General features: G+C 36.5%; 1 protein-coding gene across 1 annotated transcript in view; it reads right to left on the bottom strand.

Annotated features, from left to right (window-relative positions):
• LOC150080136 (cell adhesion molecule Dscam1-like) overlaps positions 1-18435 on the bottom strand; it is a 1047872-nt gene that overhangs the window by 511969 nt on the left and 517468 nt on the right. The window contains 1 exon segment of the mRNA XM_090381929.1: positions 511-659. Coding sequence (XP_090238055.1) covers positions 511-659 — 149 coding nt within the window.

Below are 18435 nucleotides of genomic sequence, written 5' to 3'. Positions count from 1 at the left end.
TTTTTATAGAGAGTTATAATAGCACTTCCTTTTTTCATCACTCAGTTCCTTATTTCTTGTCACATTTACATGAAACACAAAACTTACACCAAATACTCTTTCTGAATGTTGAGTGTTCGATTTTATAAGTTACAGCTTTCGCTAATTAATTTATATTATTACAAAACACTCCAGAATTATTTATAATCTTCTATAATATTGAAACAATACTCCCACTTTCTAGAATATTCTAGAATATCCTACAATGTTCTACCGATTCAGGAGCCTTCTATACCTTACTGGAATAGTTTATAATATTCTAGAAATTGCTTAAATATGTCTTATATATTATTTAATTTTTTGATTTTTATGCATAACAGAAAACATTTTAATAAAAACTGGTAAACAAGTTTGTCCTATTTTAATAAAATTTTTTTTAAAAATTAAGAAAAATGAAACATGAATCCAAACTTTTAGGCAGGAGTGTATATCATTTATATATATTAGATATAAAATAAATCATCTCCTTACCTTGTACTATGAGTCTAATGTTCATATCATCCCGACCAAATGCATTAGTTACAAGGCACGTAAAAAGAGCAGAGTCCCTCCTCTCTGCTGACATGATTGTGATTTCTGAGGACATCCGCTTCTTGTCCACTAATTCTTTTAACTCATATCTGTATCATTTGAAAAATTGCACAAATGTTAGATATAATAAGAAATATGGTTATTCAAAACTGAAATACAGTAAATCCTCGTTATCATGTCATTTTTGAAATATCTCTAATATGAAGTGGTTTTAATTTTACAGGAACTAAGAAATATAATGCCAATATTTGATTTTTTATAGCATTTCTCAATTGTTGGTCCCTGAAACTTAATAATTCAGTGAAAATCATCAGTATGTGCTAAAGGTAAATTTAACCTTCCTGAACCAGAGGATGAAAAATTAGTGAAAAGAAATAACAGAATCTCACTACTTAACAGAATTATGCATGCCATGCATTTGAATTAAGGTGATACTAAAATAGAGTAATAATTTTTATGCACTATATTGTAAATTGCTCTGACCATATGTAACTATCATGGAATACAAACAGAAAATTTATTTATTTAAAAAATAATAATAATAAAATTTCATTATAGTGTATACAAATAATTTTTTTTTTATTGTTAAGTGGAAAGAAATTTTATTTTTTTAAGGTGGCACTTTCAAGCCAGTCACAGCCTTCTGCTCTCTAGTTCATATTATGGTGGTTATTTAGTTTTCTTATGATTGCTTCAAAAAATTCACTTGACATCTCGTTGGTTGGTTTAGATATTTTATTGGCGCATCAGCTTCTATGGCTATAATGTTCCAAACTTATGATCCTTGACATCTGCACATGGTGTAATATTGTCTTTCTTGATATTAATCTCATTTACATAAATCTATGCTACATAAATCTATGTAGCTTTGTTGTTGTCAGTGAAGCAGGAGAAAGGCACCCCATAATGCACCTATCTTTAGGTAATTAGTTGAGTATATTGTAGCTATTGGAAAAATTATTAAGGCATTAGACTGTGTTATAATATTTTAGCTGTTTCAGAAAGAGAAAAATTCTTGCTACTTCTGGATCATCATATAGGTAGTAAGTAGTATTTGGTCTAGATTTAAAAAAAAAAAAACATTGTTTTTCATGCTTTGTCATATAAAGGGCATTCTATAATACTGTGTTAGACAAAAAGTTGGGAATTACAATTTGAGCATTCAGGTGGATCAGAACATATAATGTAAAACTAGATAACTAGATAATGTAGCACTGTAGCAGGAATCTGTTAGCTTAGTATAGCATTATCAATTAATCAAAAATATTTAAAGATTTATTAATCTTATTAAATTTCATTGTTAATTGTGAAGCAAAGGTCAAAGGCTAGCAAGAGTGCAGTGACTCGGGGGAGAAATGAAGGGGGCAATTCTCCAATGCATCACAGGCGACATGTTTGCGGATATCTCTCTTGAATTGATTTGGCTATGAAGGATGTCTTTGTGTGCTAGGTGCAACTCAGCATTCTGATGGGTATCTATGAAATCTTGAAGAGTCAGGTTGATGCCCTCGAAGGAATTAAAATGGGGGGGCATCAAGTTCTCAGCTGCCCAACTCAACACCACAGCACACTCTTATGCACCAGGCAACACAGCATCAACCTTCAGGGCAGAATGTGCTGGTCCCACAGGAACTAGTTATTGTTGTTGATTCAATTATCAGGGAAATATATTGTACAAAAAGGATAGATGGAATAGGACCAAGGTATGTCTGCCATGGGCAAAGGTTGATGACATTGTAGAGCAGATATCATCTTTTAAGGGAACAAAAGGAGATATCATTATACACATTGGCACTAATGACATTAAGTGTAGGAGATCTATGGATTTACTAAACAAGTACAGGTCAATGCTGAAAAAAAGGCACGAGTTAGGGTTAAATTTTAAAGCGTCTGCAATCCTGCCCAGACACAATAGGAGGGAGTATATGATGATAGCTTTGTCAATCAATTTGGACCTGGAGAGATTGTGCAGGGCTCATGGGGTAGAATTTTTCTCAGTGTGGTCTATGCTTGTTACCAGGAGAGATGCTTCTACATGGATGGGATACAATTAAATAGAAGGGGTGCAAGAATATTTGCTGATGCTATCGAGGAAATGTTAGGTGGGTTTGAAAACTGATAATAGATTAATACAGACTAATAGGTTAACAGTAGCCGTAGGCAGAGGTGGAAGTGATTCTTGCACTGCTTCTATTGGAATGAGCAGCAGCCCAGAAAGCCAGTTGCTGGGGATTTCAGGAACTGCTGGGGGTCATGAAACAAGTAAATACATGGGCTGTATTAGAGTAACTAAGAGTAAGAACAGGTTCATGTATGCTTGCATGTACACCAATGCTAGGTGTATAGTAAATAAATTTGATGAATTTAAAGTCCTGGTTAAGATATCCAAGGTGGATATCGTTGAGATATCACAGACGTGGTGCCACTCAGATATAAGGGATGCAGACTTCTAATTTAGGGAGTACAATGTGTACAGAAAGGATAGACAGGAAGGGAGGAGGGGCTATGCTGTTAGTTAAGAAACACATAAAATCTAAGGAAGTGCATCCAGATGACATAGATGGACAGTGTAATGTTGAGTCAGTTTGGAGTGACATAAGCACTGGGAAAGAAAATATGAGTGTAGGAATTTGTTATAGGCCTAATAACTCTGATGAGCACAATAAATCTGATGTGTCAGTAAATCAGAATGTCTTATAATGGGGGATTTTAATTTCCCAGAAATAGACTGAAACTTGAGGATTGGTCACCCGCACACTAGCAAGGCTTTTGTGGATTTATTAGATGATTGTTTTCTACAGCAGCATTTTAGAGAGGCAACAATAGGAAGTAACACTCTTGATCTGATTATCAGCAGTGATTCTTCATACATTAAGAATCTGCAGATAAAGGAACGACTAGGTGGCAGTGATCACAGTGTACTGATGTGCGATTTCCTTAAAGATATAACTACCATGAGGGATAAAAGGAAGGGTTTTTGCTTTTGTAAAGGCAATTACAGTGGTCCCAGATATTTTTTAAGTTCTATACAGTGGGACCAACAGCAAATTCTAAATGGGAAGCATTTAAGAAAGTAATTTTGGAAGATACTAGGCTTTTTGTTCCAACTAAGAAATACTGCTCTAGATTTTGGCACAAATGGATGCCAGATGAACTAATGAGACTTGTGACAGAGAAGAAAAATGCATGGGATGCACATAAATTGTCAGGCAACATAGATACAAACTATTCTGTAATCAAGTCACAAAGTAGTTTAGACAAGTGAAGGTAGATTATGAAAACTCTTTGGCAAGGAATGCAAAGAAAAACACCAAAGGCTTCTTTACTTATTTAAACTCTAAAAGGAAGCAGATGAATCAGATTGGTCCACTTGATACATTCCACTTGATAATGGTAGGATCATTCTCCATGAAAAATATATCTTTTTGATTAACTTTGGATGTAATAGATGGGATTATATTATTATTTTTTGTATTTCCTAATTTGCATTATGGACTTACGCTACTGTTATATTACATAAGTATAAACTTTTAACAAAGAGAGTGAGACCAGGCCTAGAAATTTTGGCTTCTTTGTGACTTTCTGGAATATTTTCCCAAGCTTTCCTTTATTCTGCTCTTATAAAGTGAAGACATACCCATACCTAAATTATGTCTTTCTCATAACAGACTTTCCTGTAAGCTCAGTTTTTCCAAGTTTTCTTCAATTAGTGAATGGTTTCTACAGCATTCTTGAATTTTACACGCTGCTTGATGATTAAATATGTGACCAGTTAATGATTAAATATGTGCAAATGTTTTTAAAAAATATTAATTTATTTGTTTCAAAAATTTCCATTTTTAAGCCTAAAATATGTTTCCTGACATTTCATAAAGCCACTGTATTATCTCAGTAACAGATTATTCAACTAAATAAAGTTACCAAAATAAGTAAACTTATAAAATAAAATTATAGAAAATTACAGCTTCATTTTTTTAGAATTTATGTTCCTTTGTGTTCAATAATAAATAGACTTAATTTTACAGCACAATGTATATAAAAAATTAGCATTAATCAACAGAGAGTGAACTATCTTTATTAGACTAGCCAGCAGATAACATTATGAGAACAAGAATTAAAATTCAAGATATATAAATATATATGTAAAAAATTTTAGTAGCTATCAAGAACCAATACTAGTCTTCTTGACATTTTCAAGGTTTTGGTTCATTTTCGGTTTATGTAGGCCTTCAAAAATAAAATTCCATCTTATGGTTTGCTGAGAGGTGGTCCCAGATAGGAGCTATAGCATCTCACTTTCAATTATGATAAAAATAATGTGATTTTTTTTTTTTTTTTACTGTGACATGATGATTAAAGCTTTGTGATTCCTTGGAACACTACTTTAGCACTCCCTTCCCCAAAAAAAATTCAGATTCCCCAACACTGAGTTTACTTTCCCTTTAGAAAATTCTGGGGCTGTCACTGAGTTTGCTTACTATTTTTTGCAGCTGGGTGGCCAGTGTCCTGTTTGACTACTCATTGCAGGCAATGGTTAAGGTAAACAGATTTTTTGAGATGAGAATTGAAACAAAATGAATTCGAAAAATTAAAAAATTGGGAGAAAATGCATGCTGAAGGAGAAAAAACAGAAAAAGAAATGTAATGTTATTTCTCTCTTTTTTTTTTTTTCTTTTTTTTTTAGGATGCCCTGAGATTAGCAACACTAATATTATTTCATAAAACAGTGTGCAATTAAATAAATATGTAATTTTGTTTTTGCTTCAAATAAAGTTCCTAGCCACCCCTAATAATGTCTCTAGCCTATTTTAAATTTATTCAAACTGCCCACTTCCATAACACCAGATGAAATTTTGTTCCGCCAATTAATTACACTCCAACTGAAAACAAATTTTCACACATCTGTCCTGAAACCATTCTTTTTCAGTTTAATGATAGTTCCCTTTGTGTGTGTTGTCTGAGAAGGTGTGAGGATGCCATCACCATTTAGTTTACTCAATCCATTTAAAGCCTTAAACAATTAATCAGATCTCCTTGCTAGTGCATAATGTAGTTTACATATGCTACAATTTACAGAACTCAAGTCTTTCTTTGTACAATACCTTGTTGCTCTTCTTTGCATGCATTCCTTCATGATTACTTCCTAGTAGCTGATCAGATTTGTCAGACACAATCTAACCTTAACAAATCCTTGCTAGACTACTATATAACTGCATTCCTGTAAATATGATCCTGCATTACTTATTTATTCACTGACTCCATTATTTTCCCTGGAACAGAAGTCAAGTATAGAGATCTGTAATTACTCACTTCATCCTTTGATAGCCCTTTGTGAATAGGACAAATGTTTCAACATCTCCAGTCTGTAGAGAGCAATTAGAGACCTGTAAGCTTGACTTCTGTTCCAGGGAAAATAAGGCAGTTAGTGATTAAAGAAGTATTGCAGGATTATCTTGAAAAGACTGCTGTTATATGGAAATCACTGAATGGATTTGTTAAGGGGGAGGGAGATACTGTCTGACTAACCTGATTAGCTACTGTGGTGAATTAATAAAGCAACTGGATGAAAAAATAATTTTGACACCATATACTTAAATTTCAATAAAGCACTGTCTACTTTTAACACTGTCTAAATGAAAGACTGCTATACAAACTAGAGTACTCTAATATTATAAATGCAACACTGACCCAATTTTATACAATAATAACTGTGGTTATAAATGGGTACTGCTCTTCTTTGAAAAATGTTATTAGTGTAGTCCTCAGGTTCAATTCCAGGCCGCTAACTGTTTTCAATGTGTATTAATGATATTGATGAATGCATATCTAGTTTATTGCACATGTTTTCAGTATGAACAAAGGTAAAATCAGTAAGGTGGTTTATGATAGGAATCAAGGAGTATTACTGCAACAAGACCTAGAAAAATTGGGCAGATGGGCTGAGAAGTGGTAATTTAGGTTTAACATTAATAAATACAATGTGGGCAGCAGTAATTCCAGAATAACACCAATTGGGCAGCACCACATTCAAAATGGTGGAGAACAAAAGAGACCTGTGGGTTATTGTGCAGTCTGACATGAAGATCGGTGAGCAGTCTAAATAGCCTGCTAGGCCAGCTCATGGGATGCTCATAATGATATGCAGGGATTTTGACAGCAGGTTCAAGAAGGTGATTATTCTGTTGAATAAAGCAATAGTTAGGCCACATCTTGAATACTCTATACAGGTCTGGAAGCCTCATTTCAAGACGTACATAGATCTGTTGGAACAGGTGCAGAGAAAAAACAACAAGATCACTCAAAAAAGGTTAATCCTACCATGGAAGATTTCATTTCCCAGTCAGTGCAAAGTACACTGATTGGACACCAGGCAACTTTCAAAAGCCCTGTTTAAGGCTTTAAATGGATCGAGTAAACTTAATAATGATGGTATTAACTCTTTCTCAGATGGCTGCAGGATAGATAGGTAAAAATTACCTTTCAGCCAGAGAGTGATTGTTGGAACAAACTTCCATCTGGCATTGTGCAAGTGTGTAGTCTGAATAAAATTAATTCGACAGCAGTCACAAGAAGGACTGTCTGGAATACAACATTATGAGTCACTTTGACCACACATACATTTTAAAAATTAGAAAAAATTAATTCAAAACTGTTTGCTCTTTTGATACCACCTTTATTTTCAATTTTTTCTGAACACAACTGAAAAATCCATTTTTTATCAGAAACACATTTTTTCATCAATTTTTGAAATTAAAACTCCCATTAGACCTATTGGAGAGGGATGTGCAAATTGAAAAACCCATGTGCTTCAACAAAATGCATGCAGTTGGATGCCAGCCTATCAATAACAGGAACACCCACTGCATGAAACATAAAGCATGCATGTGTGTCAACAGTCTAATTCCAGATGATACTTCAATGTCATGAAGCCTAACTGATTGGAGGAAAATGTGCATCAGTAAAGTCAGCTTGCTACAATAATTGTACATGACAAATGACACTCAATACACGTATATACTCTGAGTGGAGAGAAATCATGGGATACCTACCTAGTAATGTGTAGGCCACCTTTTTCCCAGATAAGGGCAGTCACATGGCGAGGCATTGAGTCCACTAGTTCACAAAAATGTTTCACAGGTATTTCCATCTAAGCTTGCTGCACCGCTGTGCTGTTCATTGTCCATAATTCCATCGCATTCCTGGGTGGTGGATCCAAAGCTCAAAACATCACAACATTCCACACCATCCCAAAGATGCTCCACAGGGTTCAGGTCCTGTCAATGGGGAGGCTATTCCATGATGGTAAAATCTGCAGAATGCTTTTCAAACCACGTTCTAGTCACTATGGCTCTGTGGGCAGCGCATTGTCCTGCTGGAAGAGTCCATTGCCCTGTGAGTGCACGATGACCATAAAGGGATGCAAATGGTCTGCAAGGATGGACATGTAACCTGGACCATTCAGAAATACATCTAGATGTACCAGAGGTTCCAATGTATGCCAGTTGAACATGCCACAGACCATTACTACCTGCCTGAATAGTTCCTTGTTGACATGATGGGTTCACAGCTTTGTGCGGTTTTGGCCAGATACACACCCTCCTGTCCACTCAAAATAACTGGAAATGGGACTCATCGAACCAGGAGATCTGTCTCCAATCATCCAATGTCCAGTGCTGATTCTTTCAGCCAGTTGAGGCATCGAGTCCTGTGTTGTGGTGTTAGCAATGGGTCGGTGGCTCCCATAATCTATTGCAGCTAATGATCGCCTAACAGTCTTGGTGGAGACGTTTCTGACACTTTCCTCGTTTAAATTGGTGGTGATTTGTGCCACTGTCACTCTCTGGTTGGCTGAAACAATGCGAGACAGACGTCGATGGCTGTTCATCCACCACCTTTCTCCACGATGAGATGTTATTCCAGAAATGGCGTATTCCCGATGCACTCTTGATACTGTTGAACAGGGACAGTGCAATTTCTGTACCACGTCCATGATAGAGTGACTCATTCATTGGGCACCCACAAAGTTGGTTAACTCACAACGTTTATCCATACTGTCATCGAATTACCATCTACGTGAACGCAGTGATTCAGTGTACCTATATAACTGCCAAATGGTGGGTTTGTTCACTAGCAAGAGGGGTGACAGCATTGCATTGCCCAGGAACTAGGTATCTCATGAAATCTGTCATTTCAATGTAAATAGGTTCAACTTAATTCCTCAATTTTTTCTAATTGTGCAATAATTACCAGAATTTTTAGTGAAAAAAATTAAGGAAAACATTTTGAAAACTGACTATTGGGAATTTCAGCTATGTAAATGGAGTTGATGAAGAGCATGAATTGCTGAAATATGTCTCACTGACCACAAGCACTTGACTAATGATTAAGGAAGAATCAGACAAATTATCAGGAGGGATGGCAATGACGTGAGTAGCCCCTTTTCTTTTTTTTGACTGTTGCTCTATAAGCTTGCATCCTTGTATCAGTTGCCATTACTAATACTAATACCAATAATGGTACTAATCAGCTCATTCTCTAGAGGGGACAGGTCAGAGAACTCAATTAATTTTAATTCTTTTATATCCCAATATTTCCATAAGCACTGAAGGAACAAAAATGAGAGTAGGAGTGTGCTTTGGCCAAACGATTATGGTTGGTATAATGGACAACTAACTACACAGACAAAAAGAGTAGGTCAGTAACTCAGAATGACTGATAATGCTGGATCTCCATTTTCCAGAGATTGATTGGAACCTGCAGATTGGTCAATCTCACAGCAACAAGGCTTTTCTGAATTTATTGGATGACTGTTTTCTACATCAGTATGTTAAATGTGCAAAGAGGGAAAGCAATACTGTTGATCTCATTATCAGCAGTGACTCATCATGTAGAATCTCCAGATAAAGGAACCACCAGGTGATAGTGATCACAGTGGATTGATATAGATCTACTTAACCCAGCAGTAGTTCAAGTGAGTTTTATAACATGAGTATATGGCATCCTCTAACAGGGGACAAATTTTAACCATAAGTTTTGAGGAAAGTAGTATTTAGCATTTTGAATTATACTTATATTCCACTAATGATTGATTGTTTATCAATAGATTACAATACTTATTGCATCCAATCTTTGTGTGTGTGCTTAATGTAAGGAGTGTGAAGATATTAGGTGCCAACTCAGCATTGTTAGGGGTATGAAAGCTTGAAGAACAAGGTGGATGCCCTTCAAGGATTTAAATTGGGAGAACCATCAAGCTCTCAGCTGCCCACATCAACACCAGAGCTTGCACCTGATCATCAGGCAACACAGCAGCAATCCCAGTGGTGTGTTAGAGCCAGCTCACGCAAGCCAGTTGTTAAATGTTCAAGAATATTACAAGCCAATTGTTAAACCAATGGCTATAAACTGTGTGGCATATACTTCAATCCATAATGGCTAATGGCATTTGGGTGATGAGCTTGTATATTGTGATACAGAAAATCCAGCTAGGGCGCACTTATTTCGGCACCCTTTCCCCCACCCCTTCCCTGCATGGCAGCCTGTATAGGGATTATCTCAGCTATAAATTTTACAAGAATATTATTTCCCATAAACACTCTGCTTCAGTCCCATCCCATTTTCAAGCGTTGTTAGTCTTCTGGGTTGAAATTTACCATAGTGAAATTAACTAATTATTTCTATAATTTCTCTTCTATCTACAAAATTTAAACTCCCAATATACATAAACAGAAGAATAAGAATATAAGAAGTGTTTTCTTTGATGTTCCAACTTTAAAATTCAGAAAAATCTATTAATTAATGCACAAACAGCAAAAATGTATTTTCAAGTATGCATTTTCTAATTATTCCAGAGAAAAACAATCAGGCATTGACCTTGATTACAAAACACGTCACTGAATTTGATTTATTCAAATTTTCTGCATATGTGCTCTGCTGCTGCTGGCTAAAGCGAATTAAGTTACACGGAGCAGTGAGTGACACAGAAGGCCCTGTCAATCACGAGTATGATACAGGGAAAAAAAAATAATAAATTGCTTGCAACTGTTTCTTGGCATTAAAAACATAACCGAAAGAATTGTTTTTGAAAAACGAAAAGATCGTATTTTGTTTTTTAAATGTCTATTGCATCTACTAACACAAAATCAAGAAAATTTATCTGTCAGAAGCCACATTGGAAACAGAAAAAACTGGTGTAAAACTGATAACACTGCAATGCGCATTAAATAAAAGAAAAGTTTGCTTTATTGTAATTGTTTTTAGGGAACAATATCGATACAGCATGTTTTCTGGATGTATATTGTTTTTTATAATGAAATTTACAGAAAATATTTCAATTGATAGCTATGTTATAAACTTCTAAAACTGATGTCAAACGAACTTCACATGGACATTCATAAAATCAAACAGTAGTAATCTTTTATTGCATGGAAAGTAATCGATTACAGTGTAATTAGTAGAGAATGTTTTTCTGCTTCAAATGGATGGAAAGTATTTGTCAATATTCCATCTGGAAATAATTTCAGGTGGCACGAAGACAGTAACAATAGGTGTTTTATTCTGAAAAGTCCCTTGCAGTAAAATCAAACGAGAAGTTACCCTTTACATTACTGAAAGTCAGAGCTGGCACTAGGGGTTTGCAAGTGAGACATTTGCCATAGGCATCATGCTGCTAATAAAATAGGCTTTATATTTAACATTCAATATCAAATTTCTACTTTCTCTCTACCCCAAACACAAAATATCTTTTCTTATTTATTGTACTGGTAGATTTTCACTATCTACAATTATACAAATATACCACAGTGACAGATAGTCAGCTTTTTTTTGGGATGGTACACAATGGTACAGTATATGGGCACCTTTATGAACGGTAATGTGTGACATTTGGATGCAGTACATTTCGAAATTTGTAATAGTTGTAATATTGACACATGTGAAAAAAATTTCACACGTTTACCTACTATTCAAATAAGCTTATAGTTATTTAACTAAATTTGTATTTTTCACTGTCTATTGTTAAGCCATTTGCTATATAAAACTTTACAACCATTGTTAGAATTTTAAATTACTCAATCGGACCTCATTTAACAAATTCATTTATAGCTAATATTACAGAATATTAGCTATAATAGCAAATACAGGGTGATTCTAAATTATTGTTGGGGTTTCCGTGGCCTATAATTTTCAAACTGGAAAGAACAAAATAAAACTATTTACAGAATATGAAAGTGTAACTAAAAAAGTTTTATTTTGCAGCACTGTACTCGCCGCATTGATGTCTGGGAGATATTGTCAGCATTACTTCACAATGGTGATTGTTCAAGAGAAGGCAATGTGTGTACTTTGGTTTTTTGAAACAAAGTCTGTTATCACAACGCAGAATCGTTACAGAACTCAGTATGGAAAAGATCCACCTTCAGATAATGCTTTCTGACATTGGTTGAAGCAATTTCAAGAGACTGGTAGTGTTCTGCACCGAAAAGGAGCGGGAAGACCAAGCACTTTGCAGGAAGATGTTGATCAAATCCACAAAGCATTTTCTCGAAGCCCACAAAAATCAACTAGGCGAGCTTCTCTGCAGTTAGGTATACCACAAACGACTGTTTGTAGGGTTGTTCATAAACGCCTTCACCTCCATGCCTACAAACTGCAGATTGTGCAGGCTTTAAAGCCAAATAATAAACCCCACCATTTTCAATTTGCTCAAGACATTTTGTGAAACATCGAACCTGATGAAAATTACCTTAGAAGATGGAGATTTAGTGATGAAGCAACCTTTTACATATCAGGGAGCGTAAATCATCATAATTGCAGAATATAGGGATCAGAAAACCCTCATGGCATTCAAGAATTTGAAAGAGATAGTCCAAAGGTCAATGTCTGATATGCTTTGCCATGTTCGGAAGTTTTGGGGCCCTTTTTCTTTGTGAAAAAAACAGTGACAGAGGTGACCTATCTGTTGTTGTTGTTGGTTTTGATTTTATTTGTGCATTAGCTACTAAGGCTATAATGCGCCAAGTGACCTATCTGTACATGCTACAGCTGTATCTGTTACCCCAGCTGGAAAATCATCAGCCAAATGTGGTGTTCCAGCAAGATGGTGCACTGACAAATTAGGCTCTTATTGTCCGAGAATTTCCTGACATGCATTTTCCTGGGTGCTTGGGTGCTGGGTTGGACGTGGTGGACCAATTCCATGGCCTCCTCACTCGTCCGACCTTATGCCGCTTGATTTCTTCCTGTGGGGATACAGGAAGGACATTGTGTACAAGACCCCTGTGACCTCCCTTGATGAACTGAAGTTGAGAATTATTGCTGCGATCGAAACAGTTACATTGTAAATGCCGAAGAAAACTTGGAGGGAAATTGAATATCACTTGGATATTTTAAGTGCCACGAAAGGCACACATGTTGAAGTTGTTTGGCATTCTGCAGTATTGATTCTATAGGTAATAAAACTTTTTGAGTTACACTTTCATATTCCATAAGCAGTTTTATTTTGTTCTTTCCGGTTTGAAAATTATAGGCCACGGAAACCCCAACAATAATTTAGAATCACCCTGTATTTCTACTAGGGAATTTTTTTGAATTCTCCTTTGTAATTACATTTAAAATAGTTTCTGTTGAGCGAAGAAAATTTTCATATAACAAAAGGATTAGCAGAGACTTAAGGGTACGCATTGTTTGCCCTTCTGGCCTTCAGGCAATTTAGGCAATTAGTGCTGCTGCTAAGCACAAATTAAGAGAGCTAAGGGGATTACCATTCTACAACTTAGTGTTACTCGTAAAACTTATCTGACCACCTGTCCCACATACCAAGAAGTTGCACTAGTAAACAGTGAGCAGATCAATGGGTATTCCCAAATTCTCTAACAGGGTGCTACTGTATATGTGCCTCATTAGAGCATTAGGAGAGAGAAAACATCCAATGAAAAGTGGTCATAGATTTTACTAGAGGAGGTGTCCATCTTTAATGACATTGCAATTACTTCAGTGCGATGTGGTGGAATTCGAAGATTTTTCCATACTGCAAACAAGTGATGAACAATTTCTTGAACAATACTTGAAGACATCATATGTGAAATGAAAAAAAATAATGGACCGTCCTCATAATGGTATGTTGTCTGAATTGAGAACTTTATTATTAGTAACGATCTGTGCAGATTGACGTCTCTTTAGTATTCAAATAAAAGACTTTCATTCGCTAAAACTGTCTTTAATGAGGATTTTCGAATTTTAATCAGAATAATAAGAACAGTATAATTACAGCTTGAAAATTACAATGTTTACCCTTACAATTTCAAATATGGGTATTTATTTTCAAACTTTAGCCACAGCTGGGAAATTTTATTTAACTTTTAATTTCACCTTAGAATTTAAAAATTCATCTCATTGAAATTAATTTCAAAACTTTATAATTTTACATAATGTTCCCGTTTAGGGTACCTGCCCATAAAGCACATAGACCTTAGTTTGAATCCCGCCAAATGAAATTATTTTTATGAGAAAAACATGTGGTGCCATCCAGCAGCAAAATTAAAAAAAAAGTAGTCCAGCTGGCACAAAGGAGCATGGGAAACAAATAAAAATTATTGGAGTCTGGCTTGCGCAAAAGATTATGGGAAACAGCTATCGGAAAAAACAATCAGAGCACGGAGCGGAGAGTCACGTGGTTCCACAAAGGATCAAAGAAACATGCCAGAGTCCGGGAGGTGATGATTCACATGATTGATGATGTTGTTGTTGATATGGGAGTTTGATGGCGCATAAGCTGCTTTGGCTATAATACGCCTTATTGATGATGTAATCTGTGAAAAAGGATCATGGGAGACAGGTGCCACTGCCGCGAGGTGGCCACTATTAAAATCGGTTCAAATCACAAGTACTTCTACTTTTTTTAAAAAATTTACCAGCACACCCCTGAGCAATCCCCAAAGTAAAATGCACTGGTGCCACAAGAGCTAATTGCTGTTAATGACTCTATTGTAAGGGAACAGGAAAAATATTGCACAAAAAGAATAGGCGGAATAAGACAAGGGTATGTTTGCCTAGGGCAAAAGTTGATAAAGTTGTAGAGAGAGAGATATCATCTTTCATGGGCACAAAAGGTGATATTGTTGCACATGCTGGCATTAATGACATTAAGAGTAGGACATTTGCACTGTTACTTAACAAATACAGGAAAATGTTGAAACAAAAGTCACAAGTTAAGGATTAAATTTGGCACAGGATGCAAAGAAAAACAGCAAAGACTTCTTTATTTATGTAAACACTAGAAGGAAGAGGATGAATCAAATTGGTCCACTTATAATGATGTTTCAACTGTTGATGATCAGGTTGCTGACAAACTGAATGACTATTTTGCATCTACATTCACATATGAGGAATTCCTAATTAGCATTAGCATTAGTAGAGGCATTTGATGCAAGAAAGCAAGCTTATGCAGCATCAGCCAAAAAAAAAAAAAAAAAAATAAATAAAAAATAACCACTTCCACTTCACCCCTCTGTTCGTTCGAAATACCTGTCCAGCTGAGCCTTAAACTTATTCAGGCTATCAACCTCCACGACAAGGGATGGAAGCCTGTTCCACCAACCAACCACCCGCTGGCTAAAGGCAAATTTCCTCACGTCTATCCTACATCTGTCTTTCCTCAATTTGAATTTATGCTCTCTCAGGTGATTATTCTTAGCAAGAGGAAGAATCCTATCAGCATTGAGCATGCTCAAACCATTCAAGGCTTTATACACCTCTATCAGATCACCTCGCTGGTGCCTAGTCTCCAGACACTGTAATTTGCAAAACTTAAGCCTTTCTTCGTAAGAGCACCCCTTTGTTCCATTCACCAATCTTGTCGCCCTTCTCTGTACTCGTTCCAGCATCTCTACATCCTTCTTGAAATGAGGCCTCCAGACCTGTATACAGTACTCTAGGTGTGGCCTGACCATTGCCTTATACAAGGGAATAATCACCTCCTTATCTCTGCTAGAAAAATTCCTATATATCATCGACAATACACCATGAGCTACTCTTGCAGCCCGTCTGCACTGCTCAGAAAACTTCATATCTGCCTGCACAACTACCCCCAGGTCCCTTTCATTCTCTACCACTGTCAGTGTAGTACCACAGAGTTGATACGTTGCTCTGGGGTTGCTGTTTACCAAATGTAGTACTTTACATTTGTCAATGTTAAACTTCATTTGCCACCTCTCAGCCCATCTGCTCAGCCTTTCCAGATCCTGTTGCAGAGCATAGTGTCAGTAGTGTCCTTGACAACCCTGCCAACCTTCGTATCGTCTGAAACTTGGACATTAAACCTGATATACCATCATCAATATCATTTATAAATACAGAAAACAATAATGGACCCAATACTAAACCCTGAGGGACTCCACTAATAACATTAGTCCATGATGAGCAGTGTCCATTGATTTCCACCCTCTGTCTTCTCCTCCTCAACCACCCCTTTATCCATAGCAGCAATTTGCCTCCAATGCCACACTGTTCCAATTTGTGCAGCAGTCTTCCATGTGCAACAGTATCAAAAGCCTTTCTAAGATCCAAGTATATAATATCAAAGTTATTCCCTGCATCCAGTTCTTTTGTGACTGCATCATAGTATCCAATCAAATTGGTCAGGCAAGACTTCCCCTTAACATAACCATGCTGTGTCTGAGCTACAACTGAAGTCTTGTCTAGATGATCCTGCAGTGCTTCTTTAACCAGTGCCTCCATTAATTTTCCGGGAACAGAAGTTAAACTAACAGGTCTATAATTACTTGTGTCGCCCTTTGATCCTCCTTTGTGAATTGGGGTCACATTTGCACATCTCCAGTCCATGGGTACTTCCCCTGAGTCCAAGGAAGCTCTCATAATTATGGCTAAGGGTTTGCTTACTTCCTTTGCTGCCTCCTTTAATATAACTGATTAGGTCCCATCCACCCCAGGTGCCTTTCTTGTATTTATCTTCAACAATTTCTCCTCCACTTTACTCTCAGTTATTACAAGATTCTCTAGCTTACTGTCAGAGTTGAATACACCTCTGGCATTCCCCTCGCTGAATAACTCCCCATGTGTAAATGTCAATGCAAAATATTCATTTAGTTTGTTAGCTACCTGAGCAGGATCATCAACAGTTGACCCATCGATATCAAACTGACCAATTTGATTCATCCCCTTCCTTCTAGAGTTTACATAAGTAAAGAACTCTTTGCTGTTTTTCTTTGCATCCCTTGCCAAAGATTTCTCATAATCTGCCTTCGCCTGCCTAACCTCCTTTGTAACTTGGTTACAGATCAACTTGTATCTATCTTAGGCTTCTGTGTCACGTGTTAATTTGTATGTATCCCATGCATTTTTCTTCTCTGCCATATGTCTCATTAGTTCATCTGACATCCACTTAGGCCTAAACCTTGAACAATATTTCTTAGTTGGTGTGTAAAGCCTAGTAGCTTCCAAGATAAGTTCTTTGATTGCTTCCCATTTTGAGTTTGCTGTTGGTAACATCATCAGTTGGTCCCACTGTATAGAATTTAAATACCGTCTCAGTCCATCGCAGTCGCCTTTACGAAAGCAAAACCCTTCCCTTTACCCCTAATGGTAGTTACCTCTTTGAGTAAATCCCACTTCAACACACTGTGATCACTGCCACCTAGTGGTTCATTTGCCTGCAGATTCTTAATGCATGAAGAATCATTACTGATAATCAAATCAAGAGTATTACTCCCTCTAGTTGCCTCCCATACATGCTGATGTAGAAAACAATCATCCAATAAATCCACAAAAGCCCTAGTGTGTGAGTGACTGGCCCCCAAATTCCAGTCAATATCTGGGAAATTAAAATCCCCCATTATAAGACTCTCTGATTTACTGGCCCATTCTATTTCCCTGTACAATTTCTTATTATACTCATTAAGTGGATACTAGAAGTTTATCAAACTCTAAAAGGGACCTAAATAATTTTCCAATAATTGATAGGAAAGTGAAAAACTGTTGAAGTTAAACATAAGAAATGCACCTATATCTAATTATAGCAAGCAATACTGTGAAGGAAGTAAGCAAACCCTTAGCTATAATTAAGAGATCATCCTGCGATCGGGGGAGGTCCAACAAATTGGAGATGTGCGAATGTATCTCCAATTCAGAAAGGGGGATCAAAGGGTGATACGAATAATTACAGTCCTGTTAGTTTAACTTCTATTTCAGGGAAAATAATGGAGTCACTGGTTAAAGAAATAATATAGAATCATCTAGACAAGGATGAAATTATACTTCAGACACAGCATGGGTTTGTTAAGAGGAAATCTTGTTTTACCAATCTAATTGGACACTATGATGTGGTCACAAAGGAACTGGATGCAAAATATAATTTTGATATCATATATTTGGATTTCAGGACTGCCTGCTGTGCAAATGGAAGCAGTTTGGCAATTAGAGCAAGATGCTGCTAAGGACAAAGGGATGGTTGAGTGGGAGAAGACAAAGTGGTAATCAGTGTACACTACACTTCAGGGACTAATGTTATTATTAGAGTCCCTCAGGGTTTGGGTTTGGTCCCATTTTATTTATTTTTTGTTTGTTTTTTTATATATTTATCAATGGCATTGATTATGGAATACCAGGCTTAATGTGCACGTTTACAGATGGTACAAAGTTTGGCAGGGTGGTTAATAGCATTAATGACTGTATACCACTGCAAGAGGATCTAGAAAAGTTAAACATATGCACTGAGAAATGGCAATTGAAGTTTAAAATTGACAAATGCAAAGTGCCACATATGAGTAGCAGTAACCCCAGAGTAACATGACATTCTCCAACTCCCTGAGTGGTACTACACTCAGGGAGGTGGAGAATGAAAAAGACCTG

Source organism: Mastigoproctus giganteus, chromosome 9, assembly GCF_048544385.1.
Source record: "Mastigoproctus giganteus isolate SK-2022 chromosome 9, ASM4854438v1, whole genome shotgun sequence".
Classification (NCBI taxonomy): Eukaryota; Metazoa; Arthropoda; class Arachnida; order Uropygi; family Thelyphonidae; genus Mastigoproctus; species Mastigoproctus giganteus.
The sequence above is the reverse complement of the archived record's forward strand: the minus strand, read 5'-3'. Positions and strand labels throughout refer to the sequence as shown.